Here is a 19,454-nt window from a genome sequence, read left to right as displayed (position 1 = left end):
ATCATCTGCAAACTTGCTGAGGGTGCAATCCACACCATCCTCCAGATCATTTATGAAGATATTGAACAAAAGCAGCCCCAGGATCGACCCCTGGGGCACTCCACTTGACACCGGCTGCCAACTAGACATGGAGCCATTGATCACTACCCGTTGAGCCTGACAATCTAGCCAACTTTCTACCCACCTTATAGTGCATTCATCCAGCCCATACTTCCTTAACTTGCTGACAAGAATACTGTGGGAGACCGTGTCAAAAGCTTTGCTAAAGTCAAGAAACAATACATCCACTGCTTTCCCTTCATCCACAGAACCAGTAATCTCATCATAGAAGGCAATCAGGTTGGTCAGGCATGACTTGCCCTTGGTGAATCCATGCTGACTGTTCCTGATCACTTTCCTCTCGTGTAAGTGCTTCAGGATTGATTCCTTGAGGACCTGCTCCATGATTTTTCCGGGGACTGAGGTGAGGCTGACTGGCCTGTAGTTCCCAGGATCCTCCTTCTTCCCTTTTTGAAATATGGGCACTATATTTTTCTTTTTCCAATTGTTTGGGACCTCCCCTGATCACCACGAATTTTCAAAGATAATGGCCAATGGCCCTGCAATCACATCAGCCAATTCCCTCAGATGCATTAGAGCTGGACCCATGGACTTGTGCATGGCCAGCTTTTCTAAATAGTCCTTAACCTGTTCTTTCACCACTGAGGGCTGCTCACCTCCTCCCCATACTGTGCTGCCCAGTGCAGCAGTCTGGGAACTGACCTTGTCTGTGAAGACTGAGGCAAAAAAAGCATTGAGTACTTCAGCTTTTTCCACATCCTCTGTCACTAGGTTGCCTCCCCCATTCAGTAAGGGGCCCACACTTTCCCTGACCTTCTTCTTGTTGCTAACATAGCTGTAGAAACCCTTCTTGTTCCCTTTCACATCCCTTTCTAGCTGCAACTCCAATTGTGCCTTGGCCTTCCTGATTACACCCCTGCATGCTTGAGCAATATTTTGATACTCCTCCCAAGTCATCTGACCAAGTTTCCATTTCTTGTAAGCTTCCTTTCTAAGTTTAAGTTCACTGAAGATTTCACTGTTAAGCCAAGCTGGTCGCCTGCCATATTTGCTATTCTTTCTGCACTTCGGGATGGCCATGTCATGGCCCACTGCTCCCTCTCACGCTCTCTGGGAAGTGTGCGTGGTCTCATTTCCGCCAGCCCCTGGGCCAGGCAGAGCCCCCGCCGCTGCCGTGCTCCGGGCAATGGTGCCTTCCAGGAAGGGGCTGGCTGAGAAGCCGGCGCTGAGCTCACAGGAAAGTGCTCCGGCCACCAGCCAAAGCAAACCCAGTGTGGGCAGCGAGCCGTTCTCTGAACGTGGTCCAGGAGACGCAGCGAGGCAGCCTCCAGCCCCGCTCTGCACTCAGGAGCCAGGCGGGGCCCACAGCTGCTGCATGGCCTTCCTGCCAGGGCTGGCCAGGTGGAGGGCGGGTGCATGGCCATGCCCAGGGCATCACTGCACACAGGGCAACCTCCCGTGGCACCGGCACACAATGCAGGCGCCAGTGTTCACAGCAGCCCCTGCAGCTGGTCACCAACTACCTGGCCAGGCAAAGAAGCCTGACTGGCCAGGTCTCCCCAGCCCTCCGCTCAGGGTGGCACTAGCTCCCCTCCATCCCCCAAACAGCCGCCCGGGGTCGCACTGCGGCAGCATCTCTGAAGCCTGCTCCCCCACTTAGCCCCCCCCGAGACGTGCAGGGTCTGGTTCGGGAAGTCTGTATTTCAACACAATCGTGTGCACAGTTTGATCCCTATATGTACACTCGAGGGAGGCTGTGGGCACTGCCACGCTGTGGGCGTTTGCCCAGCCCACTAGGTAGTTACAGGGCAAGGGGGAGGAATGCGGGACAGTTACAAGGGAAGGTGTGAGCAGCTGCATCATGCTCGTGTGAACCAGGCCACAGGACAGTGGGTGAGGAACACCCCCAACTCCAGCTGAGGGCCAGCCCTGGCGGCAGCCCCAGTTCGCTCACTTCGGGGGAGGGTGCAGAGTACTGGAAAGAAGGCCAAGTGCCATGGGGGAGCAGCCAGGCCTCTGGGGGGACGGGCTCAGAGCCGGCTGGGCCCAGGGGGTGGCGAGGCTGAAGGGCTCAGAGCCAGCCGAGCCTGGGGAGGGGATACCGGGTTACAGAGACTCAGGGCCCCGGGGGCTCGTTCTCAGGCGCTGCCCGGGGCCCTGCCAGCCCCGGTACAGCCAGGCTCCGAGGAGCCGAGTGAGGTCGTGGGCCCGGCTGGCTCCCGCTATCCCCGCCAGGCCCTGCACTCGGAGGCTGAGTGGAAGGAGACTGCAGCTGGGCGGGCAGGGCCAGGTGGGCAGCACGGCTGTGTGTGTCTGCCAGCAGGGCCCGTGGAGCTCGGCTGGGTTGGTTGGGGCCTGCAGTCCGGAGGCAGAGCCCGGTGCCAGCCCAGGAGCCGCCTGCGTGCTGGGCGCTCCCTGCCGCGGCCGGGGAGTGGTGCTCAGAGACGGCGCGCAGCCTCCTGCGTGCGGAGCTCCGTGACGAAGCCCCGCTCAGTGCAGAGCCCGAGTCAGCCCAGGGGCCCGCCTCAGATGATGCTGTCGTCTGTCCGCTCGCCCAGCAGCCAGTACGTCCGCATCTTCCCTTTCCCCTGGAAGGCAGAGGGGAGCAGGTGAGGCCCGAGCCATCGCCTGGGGCTGGGCCCCACGGCCGGGCTGGCTCACCCGCCCCGTAACCTCCATGTCCCGCAGCTGGGGCCAGGCCTCTCCAGGCTTCCCCTCTGCAGAGCCAGGGCTGCCCGTGCCCCGCCGCACTCCCTGCCCCGAGAAGGGATGCCGCATTGGAGAGCTCGGCAGTGCCCGTCGTTCCAAGCCATGCAGTGCGCTCCCGAGGGGCTCTCCCCGCTGCCAAGATGTGCCCGTCATGGGCAGAGCTGCTGTGGCTGAAGTTGGCACAGGGGCTGCTGGGCTCTCAGCTGTGCAGGGGCCCGTCTGTGCATTCCCATGGCTCTGGCATCCTGGCTGCTGGCCCCACACCTGGCCCCTCCACCTGCTTCCAGCTCCGTGCTCACCTGCCGGCGCCCAGTGCCCCGTCGGTTCTGTATCTCCATCCCCGCTGGGGGCCCAGCCGGCCTGTCCCTGCCCAGGAGCACTGAGATGCCAACAGCCCTGCCCCCGTCCATCTGGTGGGACCGGCCCTGGCAGAGCGGGACCCCAGACTCACCTTCATTTCCACGTCACCTCGGAGCTCCAGCTCGAAGCAGCCAAACTCATCCAGGACCTCCTTGGTGGTGGACGAGATGTGGATCTTCAGTGCTGGGTCAGAGGAGGGGGAGGAGTCACCAGGGGCCAGAGCAAGGGGTCTGGAGCTACACCTGTGGACCCACGGCTTGGATCTGGGCTGGGGGTTCCTGGGCTAGATGGGCTCAACTGGGCAGTTCCCATGGTGCTGCCTCCAAGTCACCTTGCTACAGGGCAGCGAGGGCCAGCCCTGAACTCGCCCTGCAGCTGGGCGGGGGCCCATTGCCGTACCCACCGGGGAGCGGCCCAGGAGTAGGGAAAGCGGGAGGGGGATGGGTGAGCTGCGATGCCAGGGCACAGGGCTGGGCTGCCGGCTGGGGGGGAGACTTACCCTGCCCGTTGGACTCCATGCGCGAGGCTGTGTTCACCGTGTCTCCAAACAGGCAGTACCGGGGCATCTTCAGCCCTACGACCCCGGCACAGACAGGACCTGCCGGGGGAGACAGCCGTCACCTCTGCGCAGGACCCCGGAACCCCTGCCCTCGCCCAGGCCCCCTCTGGCCCCAGGACAGCACGTCCCCCCCAGTCCTGCTGGTGACTCGGAGCGTGGTGCCCCCACCAGGGAGCTGGGACCAGGCCCTCCCTGGGCCCTCCCGCTGGCTGCATGAGCCTCGTCTCTGCAGAGCGGGGCCGGCGGCTCACCGGTGTGGATGCCGATGCGCAGCCGGAGCTGGTCGTTGGGCCGATGCCGGATTTTGAAGGTTTTCACGGCCTCCAGCAGCGCCAGCGCCATGCGGACGATCTCGTTGGCGTGCAGTTTCCCGTTCCGCACCGGCAGCCCCGACACCACCATGTAGGCATCTCCAATCGTCTCCACCTGGGGGCCAAGCAGAGTCAGGGACGAGCATCAGCAAACGCATGCCCGGGTCTGCCACCCCAGGGAGTTCAAAGCGGGAGACCCCACCCACACTCCCATCCCGTGAGAGTGAGGCCCCGGGGCCCCTTGCCGAGGAGCATCTTCTCAGCTCCCCACCCCCTCGCCAGGGCACGAGCGCTGGGTTCCCCGCGCCCGCCAGGCCCGGCCCTGAGAGCACCATGCACAGCGGCCGGCCCGTCTCACCTTGTACACGTCGAAGTTATCGATGATGGCGTCGAAGCAGGTGTAGAGATCGTTCAGGAGGGTCACCACCTGGGGGCGGGGAGCACAGGTGAGGGCCGAGGGCCCAGCCACTGCCCCGGGCGCCCAGCCACACCCCGCGGGCCGCGGCTCCCCACGCACGGGCCAGCCCATGCTGAGAGCCCCGGGAACTGGGCTGCCGGGGGGAGGGGAGGCTGCTCCCCTACAGACCCTCCCCCACAGGGCACCCCCTGGCTACCCGCAAGGCGCTGTTCTCCCCCTCCCTGGTTACCTGCATGGGGGGCTCTCCCCCCTGGTTACCTGCATGGTATGGTCTCTCCCCTCCCCTGGTTACCTGCAGGGGCGCTGCTCCCCCCCACCTAGGTTACCTGCATGGGGGTGCTCTCAGCCGACAGGGCTGTGAACCCCACAATGTCGCTGAAGTAGATGGTGACGCTGTCGAAGGCCTCGGCCCGCACCGTCTCCCCACGCTTCAGCTGCTCGGCCACGGAGCTGGGGGTGGGGGGGCAGGTCAGTGTGAGCGCTGCTGCCCCAGACTGCCCCCCCGCTGCGAAAGGGGAGCAAGGCAGAAGCACCAGGCCCCTGCCCCCCGCCCCAGGCACTGTGCAGGGTGCACCAGTGCTAAGGCCTCTAGCCCCCATCCACCACCCACTCCCAGGGGCGCTCTGCCCTCACTCCACGCACGCTCCTGGAGGTGCTCCGCACACCCATCCCACGCCAGCGCACACCCGTGGCGGAGCTTGGCATGTGCCCCCCCGGCTTTCCCCCCTTGCTAGCGCACGCTCAGGGGCTTGTGTGGGTCACTCACTGGGGCAGGATCTGGTAGAGGAGGTTCTCGGCCTTGCGCTTCTCCTCCAGGTAGGCCTGCGTCCGCTCCTCCACCAGCTTCTCCAGGTTGTTGGCGTACTGCTCCATGCGCGACAGCAGGTTGTCCAGGATGCTGGTGCTGCCCTCCCTGCGGAGAGGCCACAGGAGGAGACTTGTGGGGGGGCCTTGTGTCCACGACACAGGGGGCACCGTAACACACACGCACCCAGAGCCTGCTCCCCAAGGGCTGCTGCTCCCAGTCGCCTCCTGGCTCCGGCACTCAAGGAGCGGCCGTGACACCACCCAGAACCCCTCCTGGTACCGTGACCGAGCGGGAAGTTTCTGGAATATGTTACATGACTTCGCGGCGTGCCTCAGTTTCCTCTATATTTTGCATGGGTCCGTGGGGGAGGGGGAAGAAAGGACCGTTTGTTCTCAGGGCGGCTGACACATGGGTCTGAACGTCACCCCGCTGTCTGGTCTGAGGCCGGCCCCATATCAATGGAGGATCCGAAAACCGTCACCAGGACAGTGACAGCCGGCACCCAACACCCCAGGGGGAGCAGAACCCCCGCCCCAGCTGAGCACACAGGACTGGGGAGGTGGGAGATAAGAAATCCCCTGTATTACCCCTGCCTGAGGGGCCGTGTGCGACACCGTGATGCTCCTGTGTTCACAGACTCCAGGTGCTGGGGAGTGACACCGTCCTGCTTCCCCGTTCCTGCCCGGAGCGTGCACCCATCACGCATCTCGGCCCCGCTCCCAGCTGCTCCCACGCCCTGAGGGCACACATCCAGCCCCACACACCTCCCCCAGCGCCCCTGGGTGCCAGCTGGCATGAGGCTGCGCCCCAAGCCCTGTCCCACCCCGGCCGGGGCACCCACTTGTTGAATCTGCGGATGAAGATCTTGATCTGGCTGAAGTCAGGGCGCTCGGCGGGGTCCTGTGCCCAGCAGCGCTCCATCAGCACGGCCAGCTCCTCGCTGTGCAGCCCCAGGTCGATGGAGGGCCGGAAGAAGGGCTGCTGGCTGTTCCGCACCTTCTGCACCACCTCTGCGGGGACGGAGAGCCGCACGGCGTGGGGCACGCGCCCCGGCAAGGGCACGGGGGAGCCCAGCCAGGCCCAGGGTGCCGTCTGAGCGGCCTCGCTGTCCTCACCCTGGGCTGGACCACCCCTTGCACCTGGGGCTCCGGGCCCCCACCGCCCTGTCACCTAGGGACCCAGCCCCGCCCCCCCGCACTCGCAGCTGGGGCTCCGGGCCCCCACCGCCCTGTCACCTAGGGACCCAGCCCCGCCCCCCCGCACTCGCACCTGGGGCTCCGGGCCCCCACCGCCCTGTCACCTAGGGACCCAGCCCCGCCCCCCCGCACTCGCACCTGGGGCTCCGGGCCCCCACCGCCCTGTCACCTAGGGACCCAGCCCCGCCCCCCCCGCACTCGCACCTCGGGGTCCAGGCCCCCCGCCACCTGTCACCTAGGGACCCAGCCCCGCCCCCTCGCACTCGCACCTCGGGGTCCAGGCCATGCGGCCCTGTCACCTAGGGACCCAGCCCCGCCCCCTCGCACTCGCACCTCGGGGTCCGGGCCATGCGGCCCTGTCACCTAGGGACCCAGCCCTGGCCCCGCCCCACACACTGTCACCTTGGGGCCCAGCCCCCCGCCACCCGCTCCCTAGGGACCCAGCCCCCCCTCACCCTTGGGGCTCAGGTCCATGCCCTCGATGTAGAAGGGCCCGTTGCGCAGGGCAATCTCCTGCAGGATGATGCTGAAGCTGTACACATCGGCCTTCTGCATCCCCTGGGGGGGCAGGCGCCCCTTCTGCAGCAGCTCTGGGGCCGTCCACAGCTTCTCTGGGAAGAGCAAGGGGCAGAGCCACGTCTGACTGGAGCCCCACGGGTCCGACCTTCACCCGCCCTGAGAGAACCCAGCAGCCCAGAGCCCCCAGGGCCAAGCCCCACCCAGCTCAGTGCAGCCTGGCCGGGAGCAGTGCGGTGGCAGGCTGTGGGGCAGCCCAGGCTTGAAGGACCACACGGAGCTGCCCTCTCAGCCCTGGGCAGGTTGCGGAGCATAGGCGCCCCCTTCTCCTCTGTGACGTTATTGACATGACCTGTGACCGTATAGATTACTGCTGTAATATTCGCAGCAGATATTGTACAAAGGTTGTCGTGTGCGGTGCCTAGGGGAAGGTTCTGGTTTGCTGGTTAGGATGATGCTGTCTGTCTGGGTGTGTCATTTTTGTAGCTGAAGTTATGAATATTGTCTCTGTACTTGTATCGCAATGTGTTTGATTCTAAGTAGTCTCAGTGAAGCATGTGGTCAGCTTCCTGAGAAAGGAATTTGCAGATTAAGTGCCCAATCAGGAAACACTTAACTGACAATGGACCTTGGGAGACTCCAATCCACACATGAGAAGTCTTCCTGGGACGCTCAAAGTAGCATGTGAGCAATGGCTGCGGCCTGCAAACTGAGTCATGCATGGACATGTGACTTGCCCAGGTGACTCCAAACTCCATCTTGTTGCTGTGATTTTGCACAGGAGAACAAAGGGGTTTCCGCTCACAAGAGAGAGAATATAGAAGGACCTGGAAACCCCTCCATTTAGTCTTCCATCCTGCTTCTTACCTCTGGAGGGACTTTGCTATAAACTGAAGCTCTGAACAAAGGACTGAATGACCCATCCCAGCTGGGGATGTTCTCCAGAGACTTGATTTGAACCTGCCATTTATTTCATCCCTGCTACAAGCCTGAACCAAGAACTTTGCCATCACTGTCTGTCATTGATTCCATTGAACCCATTCTAGCTCTCATCTCTATCTTTTTCCTTTTATGAATAAACCTTTAGATTTCAGATTCTAAGGGATTGGCAACAGCGTGATTTGTGGGTAAGATCTGATTTGTACATTGACCTGGGTCTGGGGCTTGGTCCTTTGAGATCGAGGGAACCTTTTTTCTTTTACTGGGGTATTGGTTTTCATAACCATTTGTCCCCACAACGAGGGGCACTGGTGGAGATACTGGGAAACTGGAGTGTCTGAGGGAATTGCTTGGGTGACTTGTGGTTAGCCAGTGGGGTGAGACCGAAGTCCTCTCTGTCTGGCTGGTTTGGTGCCTTAACAGTAAAGGACCCCCAGCCTGGGGCTGTGACTGCCCGGTTCTGAGCAATTTGTCCTGAATTGACACTCTCAGTTGCGTCCCGCCAGAGGCAGCTCCTGGAGCGGGGCTCCTGGGGAGGAGGGGGAGGGCGGAGAGCAGGTGCACTCCGGGGTGGGGGGTACTCACTGGCATACAGCGCGTGGCTGTCCTCAGCATCGCAGCTGGAGCGGAAGCTGGCCAGCCCGTAGTCCGTGATCTTCAGCACGAAGCGGCTGTCCACCACGCAGTTGGAGGACTTGAGGCTGCCGTGGTGCCCAATGATGCTGTTGTGCAGAAAGGCCATTCCCTGTGCCAGACAGACACTGCTGAGACGTCGCCTGTCGGGACCCCTGGGGCTTCCAGACCAGGAGACAGCCCCGACCTACCCCCCAGCCAGAATCTGGGGGCACCCCATCGGGGCAGGAACTATAGCCCCTATGGCCCAGGGCCACGAGAGCTGGCACGACCCAGCCATGGCTACCAAAGGGTCACCAGCAGGGAGATCGCCAGTGCCCCACCCTGGCTAGCGGGCTGGTGCCATGGGGCTCCACACTCCCTGAGACATCGAAATCAGGGACAGGTGGTTCCCTGGCACCTTCCCTAGTGGGGCGTGGGGCCTAACAGAGCAGGGAGTGTTGCCTGCAGGGCCGGTGATGCTGTCTGGCCATGGGGCTTGCTCACCCCAGTGCTGCTGCCCCAGTGCCAGCAGGGCCCCAGCACGAGGAGCCAGACCCACGGGTCCAGGGCAGAGAGGAACCCCGCCACGCTCTCGTACCTTCACAATGTCATTGATGAGCGAGTAGCGGAACATCCAGTCCAGGTTGATGCTCTCGTTCTCCAGGATGTCCTGGGAGAGGCCAGAGAGGGAATTGTGTCAGGTGTGGGCTCCGGGCACCCCAGCCAGGCCCTCTCCATTGGGCAGGTGTGCCACGCCCCATAGGACACACCAGACAACAGCACCATGACTCCCCCGCCCCAAGACATGCCCCAGCCTTCGTGACCCCATGCCAAGGCCCCTAGCCCTGGACACAGCAACCGCCACACTGAGACACGGCGCTGCAATCAGGGTCATGCCTGGCATAACGATGGGGTTTCTCTTTCATAGATTCACAGAGCACCAGGTCAGAAGGGGCCATTAGATCATCTAGTCTGAAGTGCCGCAGAGCACAGGCCATTCTAGTTCCCCCACATACCTCTGTACAGAGCTCACTGACTTTGTTTGGCAAAGCATCTCCCAGAAAGGCCCCAGTCTGGGTCTGAAGGGCCCGAGATGGAGAAACCGCCATGGACCTTGGCAGTCTGTTCCAATGGTCAGTCACCCTCACTGATCAACACTGATGCTGTATTTCCAAGTTGAATTTGTCTGGCTTCAGCTTCCAGCCATCAGTGCCCAGGGTTTGCTGTCTGGGAAGGTCCTTACACACTGTCAGCAAGTCGCTGCTCAGTCTTCCCTTTGATATGAAGCAGGGAGGGGATTTTACCTCTCTACAGCACTGGGGAGCCCGATACTAGATACTGCATCCAGTTCTGGTGTCCACATCTTGAACCAGATCTTGGAGAGGGGGCAGAAAAGAGCCACAACAATGATTCGAGGGCTGCAGAAAATGCCTGACAGTGAGAGACTTAAAGAGCTCAGTCCAAAAGATGGTGAGTGCCATGATCAGCGTGTAAACACCTTCACAGACGGAAAATCCCTGGCACCGAAGGGGAAAAGCAGAACCACCACCGATGGCTGGACGTTAAAGCCAGAGAAATTTCAGTTGGAAATCGGCTGCTGAAGCATGGGAACTGACTGCCACGGGCAGTGGTGGATTCTCCATCTCTTTGTGTCCGCAGATCAGCCCCGGAGGCCTTCCTGGAAGATGCTTTAGTCAAACCCAAGTTCTGGGGCTCAGTCCCAAGGTAACTGGAGGGATTTCTCTGGCCTGTGCTCTGCAGGGGGTCACTGTCAGAGTAGCCATTTAAACTTTACGAGTACAGGAATGTTCTTCACTTTGTACATTCTAATTCACATAGTTTGCCGCTGATACCTAGTTCCCCTTTTTCCATTTTGAATTGCTGGCATCACTTCCCCACTGAACCAGGACGGGCTCTTCGCCAGAGTTCGCCTCTTGCACAATTGTGGGATCATTTTTGGCCAGCCAATAAACTCTGCTTTCAAAACTCCCACTTTTCAGTCACATTCTTCTGTCTAAATTTTTCCTCACAATAAATTGCACTCATAATTTTCCTCTGCGTTGGGAGAAGCCCTTCTGAAGCAGCAAGTACTGATCTCACTGGTTGAAACTGTCCTCCACTTGCTCGTACTGACTGTGGTCAGGTCTCAGTCACTGGTCCCTGGGCAACCACCAGCCTCTGCACCAGTGATGGATTCATCTGTACCCACCATCACGAGCTCCACGGGCTGGGTGTAACACCTTTCGTATTCGAAAAGCACCTTCTCTAAAGTCTAGAAACTACTGACCTTGTACCCTGGGAGGCAGGAGACCTCCCGACTGACGTCACCCACGACAATGCAACTTTTCTTTCCACTCACTGCAGAGAGATGCTGTGACGCAGCTGGGGGGGGGAGGTTTCAGTTTGGTGCTGGGTGGAGGAACGCAGGGAACCCCAGGGCTGGGGTCTAAGCTCCCTGCTCCCCCAGAAGGACTTGACTGAGGGGTCCTGGGTGTCCCCACAAGCTCTGTTTTGGACTGTGTTCCTGTGGTCCAATAAACCTTCTGTTTTACTGGCTGGCTGAGAGTCTCAGTGAATCCCAGGAAGAGGGGTGCAGGGCCCGGACTCCCCCACACTCCGTGACAGGTGCCTAAGAAGGAGTTTGTCCTGCTCTCTTGTTGGGCCAGTGGTCTGCAACAGTCCCTGCCAGCCCCTTTCCTGGGCTCTGTCAGCTGCCGCAGCCTCTCCAGGGATCACCGCCCAGCAGCGAGCGAGCCGGTGGCATGCCCCATGTGACGTTATTGACATAATCTGGGACCATATAGAACATTGTTGCAACCAAGGTCCTGTCGTGGCACCAAATCTTGTATAAAGGGGGTCAAATAAGGTGTCTAAGACAAGGTTATCGTTGGCTGGTTATGATTATGCTGTCTGTATGTGTGTATCATTTTTGCAGTTAAAGTTATGAATATTGGCTCTGTACTGTCTGTAGTTCAAACTTGTGCTGTGCCTCTGGGGGACACCCCAGACACGTTGGTGTCAGCTCTGCCTAGCCTGCTGGATGGCCCATTAAGGACCATCAGCTACACACCCGGCCCATTGAGAGCAGGCAGACACGCCTTGGGACTCAGCCAGGTAGGCAGGGACCTGCCTATGGACAGAACTCTGAGGTGTTTCCAGGCCCGTGATGGGCAGCTTGTCCTTGGGACAAAGAAAGAAAGACCACATGGCAAGAGACTTTAAAAGCTGCTGCAGCTCCGCCATCTTGTCTTCAATCCTGCTTCATACCTCTGGAGGGACTTTGCTACATAATGGAAGCTCTACACAAAGGACTGAATGACCCATCCCAGCTGGGGATGTTCTCCACAGACTTGATTTGAACCTGCCGTTTATTCCATCACTGCTACAAGCCTGAACCAAGAACTTTGCCATTACTGTCTGTCATTGATTCCATTGAACCCATTCTAGCTCTCATGTCTATCTTTTTCCTTTTTATGAATAAACCTTTAGATTTCAGATTTGAAAGGATCAGCAACAGTGTGATTTGTGGGTAAGATCTGATTTGTATATTGACCTGGGTCTGGGGCTTGGTCCTTTGGGATCGAGAGAACCTCTTTTCTTTTACTGGGCTATTGGTTTTCATAACCATTCGTCCCCATAACAAAGGGCACTGGTGGTGAAACTGGGAAACTGGAACGTCTAAGGGAATTGCTTGTGTGACGTGTGGTTAGCCAGTGGGGTAAAACCAAAGTCTTCTCTGTCTGTCTGGTTTGATTTGCCTTGGTGTGCAAAGAAACCCCAGTCTTGGGCTGCAGCTGCCCTGCTTGAAGCCATTTGTTCTGAATTGGCACTCTCAGGTGGGTCCCACTGTGACGAAGCGGGACTGTTCTTAATGTTTCCTCTGAATAGTGTGGGGGTGCCTCAGTTTCCTCTAGGCAGTTCTTAAGTCTCTAGGTGGTGGGATAAGGGACTGTAATTGTTGCAGAGCAAAGGGCCAGGGTACATAAATGGCCGACACTCTGTCTCCTGGCAACTGATGGCCTGGGCCCTTCCCCCCTGCAAGGTGAGAGCTAAAGGGTTGGAGAACAAAGGAATCCGGTGACCTCCTGGCCCAGGAAAGGGACAAAGCCCAGAGGAGGAGGGGCTGGAGGGAGTTTCAGTTTGGGGCTGGCTGGGACATGGAGTGAAGGGCAGACGTGGTTGTCTGGCTCACTGCCCCCCAAAATGGACCCGGCTGAGGGGTCCTGTTCTCTGCACCTACAAGCTCCGTGTTAGACCATGTTCCTGTTGTCTAATAAACCTTCTGTTTTACTGGCTGGCTGAGAGTCACGTCTGACTGCGGAGTTGGGGGGCAGGACCCTCTGGCTTCCCCAGGAGCCCTGCCTGGGCGGACTCGCTGTGGGAAGCGCACGGAGGGGCAGAGGATGCTGAATGCTCTGGGGTCAGACCCAGGAAGGTGGAAGCCGGGTGAGCTGTGTGTCTTGCAGACAGGCTGCTCCCAGAGAGGAGACTTCCCCAGGGTCCTGCCTGGCTTTGTAGGGAGCAGTTCCAGAGCATCGCCCGGGGACGCCGTGACACCCACCAGAACCAGCATCATTACACCCCAGCCCCTGTCACCTGCAGGCTGCCCCGTGGGCAGTACTCCGTCACAATGCAGACATTGGGCGGGTCGATGCAGGCGCCGATGAACCTGGTCAGGTGGTTGAACTGGATGTCCCTCATCTAGGGTGGGAAACAGAAGCAGGGACCCATCAGAACCCTGGCTGGGTCACCGCGCACCACCCAGGCCTGAGAGGGGATGGGGCCAGTCTGGTTGCTGCAAAGCTCTAGGCCGCACGCACTCTGGAATCAGAGCCGCACAACATGCCCGATGGGAGCACAGCGATGGCTGTTCCTGGGCCCCGGCTCAGGCCCTGAGAGCCAGATTCAGGCTGGATGATCAAATGGGGCTTGTGGAGTTCTGGGCGGAGCAGGGAAGTGGGTGCATCTGCCCGTGTGCGTTGCTGCTTGTGTGCCCCCCACATGGACTCGTGTCTCTGACATGTCTCTGGCACCTTGTGCCACGTGGGACCCACCAGGCTCCACAAGGCACCTCATTGTGAGCTGAGCACGGCCAGGCAGAAGTGGTGCCAACCAGGGCTCTGAGCCATGCCGCGCTCAGCCAGTGCTGGGAAGCCCCCGCCAGCATCACCTCACCCGTGCCCCAGCACAGACCCCTGGGCCCCCCATCACCTCCCCGGCCGGGAGCCCAACCTGCCCGGCTGCCCAGTACATACGTGTTTGAGTTCGAAGAGCACCTGCCTCGTCAGCTCGATCCGCTTCTTATTCACATGCTTGATAGCCACCACGTTCCCCTGGGGGCCAGGGACAGGGACAGGGTCAGCGCCGCACGGGCGGGAAGTCAATGCAAGGGGACGGGGCAGGCGCGGATGCCTATTGAACACCACGTTCCCCTGGGGGGTAGGGACAGGGACAGGGTCAGCGCCACACGGGGCGGGAGGCTCAGTGCAAGGGGACGGGGCAGGCGAACACCAGGGACTCACCTTGAAGTGGCCAGTGTTGGCAAAGATCTGGTATTTGCCATGGGCCGTCATCAGGGAGCCGTAGCTGGAGCCGCGCTGGGAGGGAAGAAGGCAGTTAGGAGAGCACGGCAGGGAGAGAGTGGGGGGCAGGGGTGTGGCCTGGGGGCGCTCTGGGCTAGGGGGTGGCATGAGGGCCAGGGGGCAGCAGGAAGGGAGGGGGTGAGGCATGGACTGGCTTGGTGGGTGCCTGGCGGTGAAGGGTGAGTTATAAGAGCCACATGGGGATGGCTGGGGAGGCTACAGGGGACAGTACCTAGAAAGGTTCTATGGGGGATGGCTGAGGGAGCGTATGGGGCACGGTACAAAGGGCAGGGCTCCACAGGGGAGGGGCCGAGGCATACGGGGCTCTATGTGGGAGGGGTCGAGGTAGGGGCTCTATAGGAAAGGGGTCAAGGCACAGGGGCTCTATAGGGAAGGGCTGAGGCGTACGGGCTCTATGGGGGAAGGGCCGAGGCACAGGGGCTCTATATGGAAGGGCTGAGGCGTACGGGCTCTATCAGGGAGGGGATGAGGCGTAGGCGCTCTATCGGGAAGGGGCCGAGGCGTAGGGGCTCTAGGGGGAAGGGGTCGAGGCACAGGGGCTCTATGGGGAAGGGGCCGAGGCGTAGGGGTTCTATCGGGAAGGGGCCGAGGCGTAGGGGCTCTATCGGGAAGGGGCCGAGGCGTAGGGGTTCTATGGGGGAGGGGTCGAGGCGTAGGGGCTCTATAGGGAAAGGGCCGAGGCGTAGGGGCTCTATAGGGAAAGGGCCGAGGCGTAGGGGCTCTATAGGGAAGGGGCCGAGGCGTAGGGGTTCTATGGGGGAGGGGCCGAGGCGTAGGGGCTCTATAGGGAAGGGGCCGAGGCGTAGGGGTTCTACGGGGAAGGGGCCGAGGCGTAGGGGTTCTATGGGGGAGGGGCCGAGGCGTAGGGGCTCTATAGGGAAAGGGCCGAGGCGTAGGGGCTCTACGGGGGAGGGGCCGAGGCGTAGGGGCTCTATCGGGGAGGGGCCGAGGCGTAGGGGCTCTATCGGGAAGGGGCCGAGGCGTAAGGGTTCTATGGGGGAGGGGTCGAGGCGTAGGGGCTCTATAGGGAAAGGGCCGAGGCGTAGGGGCTCTATAGGGAAAGGGCCGAGGCGTAGGGGCTCTATAGGGAAGGGGCCGAGGCGTAGGGGCTCTATAGGGAAGGGGCCGAGGCGTAGGGGCTCTATAGGGAAGGGGCCGAGGCGTAGGGGTTCTACGGGGAAGGGGCCGAGGCGTAGGGGTTCTATGGGGGAGGGGCCGAGGCGTAGGGGCTCTATAGGGAAAGGGCCGAGGCGTAGGGGCTCTACGGGGGAGGGGCCGAGGCGTAGGGGCTCTACGGGGAAGGGGCTAAGTCGTAGGAGCTCTATAGGGAAGGGGCCGAGGCATAGGGGCTCTATGGGGAAAGGGCCGAGGCGTAGGGGCTCTATAGGGAAGGGGCCGAGGCATAGGGGCTCTACGGGGAAGGGTCCGAGGCGTAGGGGCTCTACGGGGAAGGGGCCAAGGCGTAGGGGCTCTATAGGGAAAGGGCCGAGGCATAGGGGCTCTACGGGGAAGGGTCCGAGGCGTAGGGGCTCTACGGGGAAGGGGCCAAGGCGTAGGGGCTCTATAGGGAAAGGGCCGAGGCGTAGGGGCTCTATAGGGAAAGGGCCGAGGCGTAGGAGCTCTACAGGGAAGTGGCCGAGGCATAGGGGCTCTACGGGGAAGGGTCCGAGGCGTAGGGGCTCTATAGGGAAGGGGCCGAGGCGTAGGGGTTCTATGGGGGAGGGGCCGAGGCGTAGGGGTTCTATGGGGGAGGGGCCGAGGCATAGGGGCTCTACGGGGAAGGGGCCAAGGCGTAGGGGCTCTATAGGGAAAGGGCCGAGGCATAGGGGCTCTACGGGGAAGGGTCCGAGGCGTAGGGGCTCTACGGGGAAGGGGCCAAGGCGTAGGGGCTCTATAGGGAAAGGGCCGAGGCATAGGGGCTCTACGGGGAAGGGTCCGAGGCGTAGGGGCTCTACGGGGAAGGGGCCAAGGCGTAGGGGCTCTATAGGGAAAGGGCCGAGGCGTAGGGGCTCTATAGGGAAAGGGCCGAGGCGTAGGAGCTCTACAGGGAAGTGGCCGAGGCATAGGGGCTCTACGGGGAAGGGTCCGAGGCGTAGGGGCTCTATAGGGAAGGGGCCGAGGCGTAGGGGTTCTATGGGGGAGGGGCCGAGGCGTAGGGGCTCTACGGAGAAGGGGCCGAGGCGTAGGGGTTCTATGGGGGAGGGGCCGAGGCATAGGGGCTCTACGGGGAAGTGGCCGAGGCATAGGGGCTCTACGGGGAAGGGTCCGAGGCGTAGGGGCTCTATAGGGAAGGGGCCGAGGCGTAGGGGTTCTATGGGGGAGGGGCCGAGGCGTAGGGGCTCTACGGGGAAGGGGCCGAGGCGTAGGGGCTCTATGGGGGAGGGGCCGAGGCGTAGGGGCTCTACGGGGAAGGGGCCGAGGCGTAGGGGCTCTACGGGGAAGGGGCCGAGGCGTAGGGGCTCTATAGGGAAAGGGCTGAGGCATAGGAGCTCTATAGGGAAGGGGCCGAGGCGTAGGGGCTCTATGGGGAAGGGGCCGAGGCGTAGGGGCTCTATGGGGAAGGGGCCGAGGCGTAGGGGTTCTACGGGGGAGGGGCCGAGGCGTAGGGGCTCTACGGGGAAGGGGCCGAGGCGTAGGGGCTCTACGGGGAAGGGGCCGAGGCGTAGGGGCTCTACAGGGAAGGGGCCGAGGCGTAGGGGCTCTATAGGGAAAGGGCTGAGGCGTAGGAGCTCTATAGGGAAGGGGCCGAGGCGTAGGGGTTCTACGGGGAAGGGGCCGAGGCGTAGGGGTTCTACGGGGAAGGGGCCGAGGCGTAGGGGCTCTTTGGGGAAGGGGCCGAGGCGTAGGGGCTCTACGGGGAAGGGGCCGAGGCGTAGGGGTTCTACGGGGGAGGGGCCGAGGCGTAGGGGCTCTACGGGGAAGGGGCCGAGGCGTAGGGGCTCTATCGGGAAGGGGCCAAGGCGTAGGGGCTCTATAGGGAAAGGGCCGAGGCGTAGGGGCTCTATGGGGAAGGGGCCGAGGCGTAGGGGCTCTATCGGGGAGGGGCCGAGGCGTTGGGGCTCTACGGGGAAGGGGCCGAGGCGTGGGGGCTCTATAGGGAAAGGGCCGAGGCGTAGGGGCTTTATAGGGAAGGGGCCGAGGCGTAGGGGCTCTACGGGGAAGGGGCCGAGGCGTAGGGGCTCTACGGGGAAGGGGCCGAGGCGTAGGGGCTCTATGGGGAAGGGGCCGAGGCGTACGGGCACAGGGATGGCTGGAGGCGCGGGGCGTACGGGGATGCGGGTTCTCACCAGCGACAGGGTGAGCCGACTGCCCGCCCCCTTGTAGTAGCGCTCGGCGTTCCCAAACTGCAGCTCATCCCAGCGGATCCTCCACAGCATGCTGGCCAGCTCCTTCTCCAGCAACAGCTTCCTGGGGAGCACAGGGTGTCAGGGAGCCCCCGGATCCCCGGGGCACCGCGCTCACGGGTGACACGTCTGTGTGTGTGTGTGTGGGGGGGGGTGTCCCAGAGGATCCAGCCCCAGGGACGGCCCGGGGTGCAGTGAGACCCTTGTGCCACGCAGCCCCCTCCAGCCCCTCTCAGGGGCTCTGTCCAGTCACACGGGGCGTGCGCGCAGGAGATTCGCCGTGCGTGTGCAGCGCACTATGCTGTGTGCGTGCAGCACACCCCTGCAGTGGAGCACGAAGCCTGTGCACATATAACATGGGGTGGGGGCCTGTGACCGTTAGCCACAGCACCGGGGTGTCTGAGGGAATGGGGCGCTGCTCCCTGGGAGCAGCCCCCTCCGGAGCCTCCTGTGGGATCCCTGCGGGGGACCCAGTCACCCTGCGCTGGGCGTCTCGTGGCTGCCGGGACTCAGTGCCGACCAGACGGGAGCCGGGGGCCAGCGCGCACGCCTCAGGGAAGGAGGGGCTCGGGTGGTGCAAGTGGCCAGCTCGCTGCTGGAGGGGCCCCGGAAAGCCCTGGCCACAGCCTCCCGGCCCCTGCACCAATGCTGTGATGCCAGCCAAGGCCTTCCCAAGCAGCCTTCGCGGCGTCTCTCCCACAGGCTGGAGGGTTCCTGCCCTCGGGGGGAGCAGCTCTGCCCCCCAGCAGGCACCACCCGGTGCTCCTGGCAGGTGTGGGGATGGGGATGGGACTTGGACCAAGTTGGGCACTACCAAAAATTATACAAACCTGCCGCCCCTGACTGTGCCGGGGGGGAGCACCAGGCCAGTGGCTTGGACACCGCGGGGCGGGAGGCAGGCTCGTGGCTCGGACGCTGTGCTGGGAGGGAGCGCCAGGCCAGCAGCTCGGATACTGCCCTGGAGGGTGCCAGGCTCATGGTTTCCCAGTTGAGACATAGTGGGAGGGTGCCATGGGGCTGAGCTCCCCGGGAGGCTCCGGGGTTAATACAGAAGCTCTGAGCAGAGCGATTCCCAGAGGAACCCAGCTGCCGGAAGCGAAGTGCTCTGGAAGGTGGGCGTGCCCCCAGGCTGGGCAGCGTGGCCTGGAGCCGGCCGGGCGGAGGACCCAGAGCTGCCCTCCGAAGGGCAGCTGGTATCAAGGGATCTGGCCGTGCTGTGTAAGGCTGCTCCCCCTCACAGCTCCCTCCCCACTGGGGCTGCCTGGGCAGAACTGCTGGCTCAGCAATCACAGGGTAGGACACTCGCCCAGGAGCCCCCAGGACAGGATGCCTCTGACACCAGCCAGGCCCTGCGCCTTGGCGCTCTGCGGATGGGACTGGCTGGGCCAGGCACCGAGCACCCAGGGCAATGGCAGAGCCACCCCCACTCCCGGCCCCCCCTCCTGGGGGCTCCGTTCTACAGGCCCCTCTGCCTTTGGCCTCTGCTGAGTGCCAGTGGGGAGGGGGCTGCTGAGGACCCACCCCACCGCACCCTGCACACGCGCCCTCCAGTGCACACGCACTGGCTGTGATCCAACCGGGGTGGGACACCAGGCTCCCTTGGTGTTCCTGGCAGCAGAGCACCAGGCTGGGCCCTGGGAGCAGGGTGCCGTGGCTGGGCCCCGGGAGCAGGGTGCCTGGGTGGGGCCCGGGAGCAGGGTGCCGAGGCTGGGCCCCGGGAGCAGGGTGCCGTGGCTGGGCCCCGGGAGCAGGGTGCCGTGGCTGGGCCCCGGGAGCAGGGTGCCGTGGCTGGGTCCCGGGAGCAGGGTGCCGTGGCTGGGTCCCGGGAGCAGGGTGCCGTGGCTGGGCCCCGGGAGCAGAGCGCCAGGCTGGGCCCCGGGAGCAGAGCGCCAGGCTGGGCCCCGGGAGCAGGGTGCCATGGCTGGGCCCCGGGAGCAGAGCGCCAGGCTGGGTCCCGGGAGCAGGGTGCCATGGCTGGGCCCCGGGAGCAGAGCGCCAGGCTGGGTCCCGGGAGCA

The 19,454-nt window shown here is 62.5% G+C and overlaps 1 protein-coding gene across 3 annotated transcripts in view; it reads right to left on the bottom strand.

Annotated features, from left to right (window-relative positions):
• Positions 1 to 1,741: 1,741 nt before the first annotated feature.
• The window catches only part of NPR2 (natriuretic peptide receptor 2), a 53,742-nt gene continuing 36,029 nt past the window's right edge, over positions 1,742 to 19,454 (bottom strand). For 2 of the 3 annotated variants that reach the window (XM_037902738.2, XM_037902740.2), the window contains exons 8-22: positions 17,382 to 17,502; positions 14,014 to 14,088; positions 13,747 to 13,923; positions 13,088 to 13,192; positions 9,090 to 9,161; positions 8,462 to 8,621; positions 6,877 to 7,032; positions 6,067 to 6,235; positions 5,184 to 5,330; positions 4,744 to 4,867; positions 4,358 to 4,426; positions 3,940 to 4,114; positions 3,629 to 3,727; positions 3,221 to 3,312; positions 1,742 to 2,648 (exon numbers count right to left, since the gene is read on the bottom strand). In XM_037902738.2, the coding sequence (XP_037758666.1) occupies positions 2,586 to 2,648; positions 3,221 to 3,312; positions 3,629 to 3,727; positions 3,940 to 4,114; positions 4,358 to 4,426; positions 4,744 to 4,867; positions 5,184 to 5,330; positions 6,067 to 6,235; positions 6,877 to 7,032; positions 8,462 to 8,621; positions 9,090 to 9,161; positions 13,088 to 13,192; positions 13,747 to 13,923; positions 14,014 to 14,088; positions 17,382 to 17,502 (1,804 nt within the window). In that variant the 3' untranslated portion in view covers positions 1,742 to 2,585. The remainder of the gene's footprint in view (positions 2,649 to 3,220; positions 3,313 to 3,628; positions 3,728 to 3,939; positions 4,115 to 4,357; positions 4,427 to 4,743; positions 4,868 to 5,183; positions 5,331 to 6,066; positions 6,236 to 6,876; positions 7,033 to 8,461; positions 8,622 to 9,089; positions 9,162 to 13,087; positions 13,193 to 13,746; positions 13,924 to 14,013; positions 14,089 to 17,381; positions 17,503 to 19,454) is intronic. The other variant, XM_037902739.2, reaches the window with a different exon arrangement.

The sequence above is a fragment of the Chelonia mydas genome, chromosome 5 (genome assembly GCF_015237465.2).
Source record: "Chelonia mydas isolate rCheMyd1 chromosome 5, rCheMyd1.pri.v2, whole genome shotgun sequence".
Classification (NCBI taxonomy): Eukaryota; Metazoa; Chordata; order Testudines; family Cheloniidae; genus Chelonia; species Chelonia mydas.
Note: the sequence above shows the minus strand (reverse complement) of the source record. Positions and strands in the feature narration are given on the sequence as shown.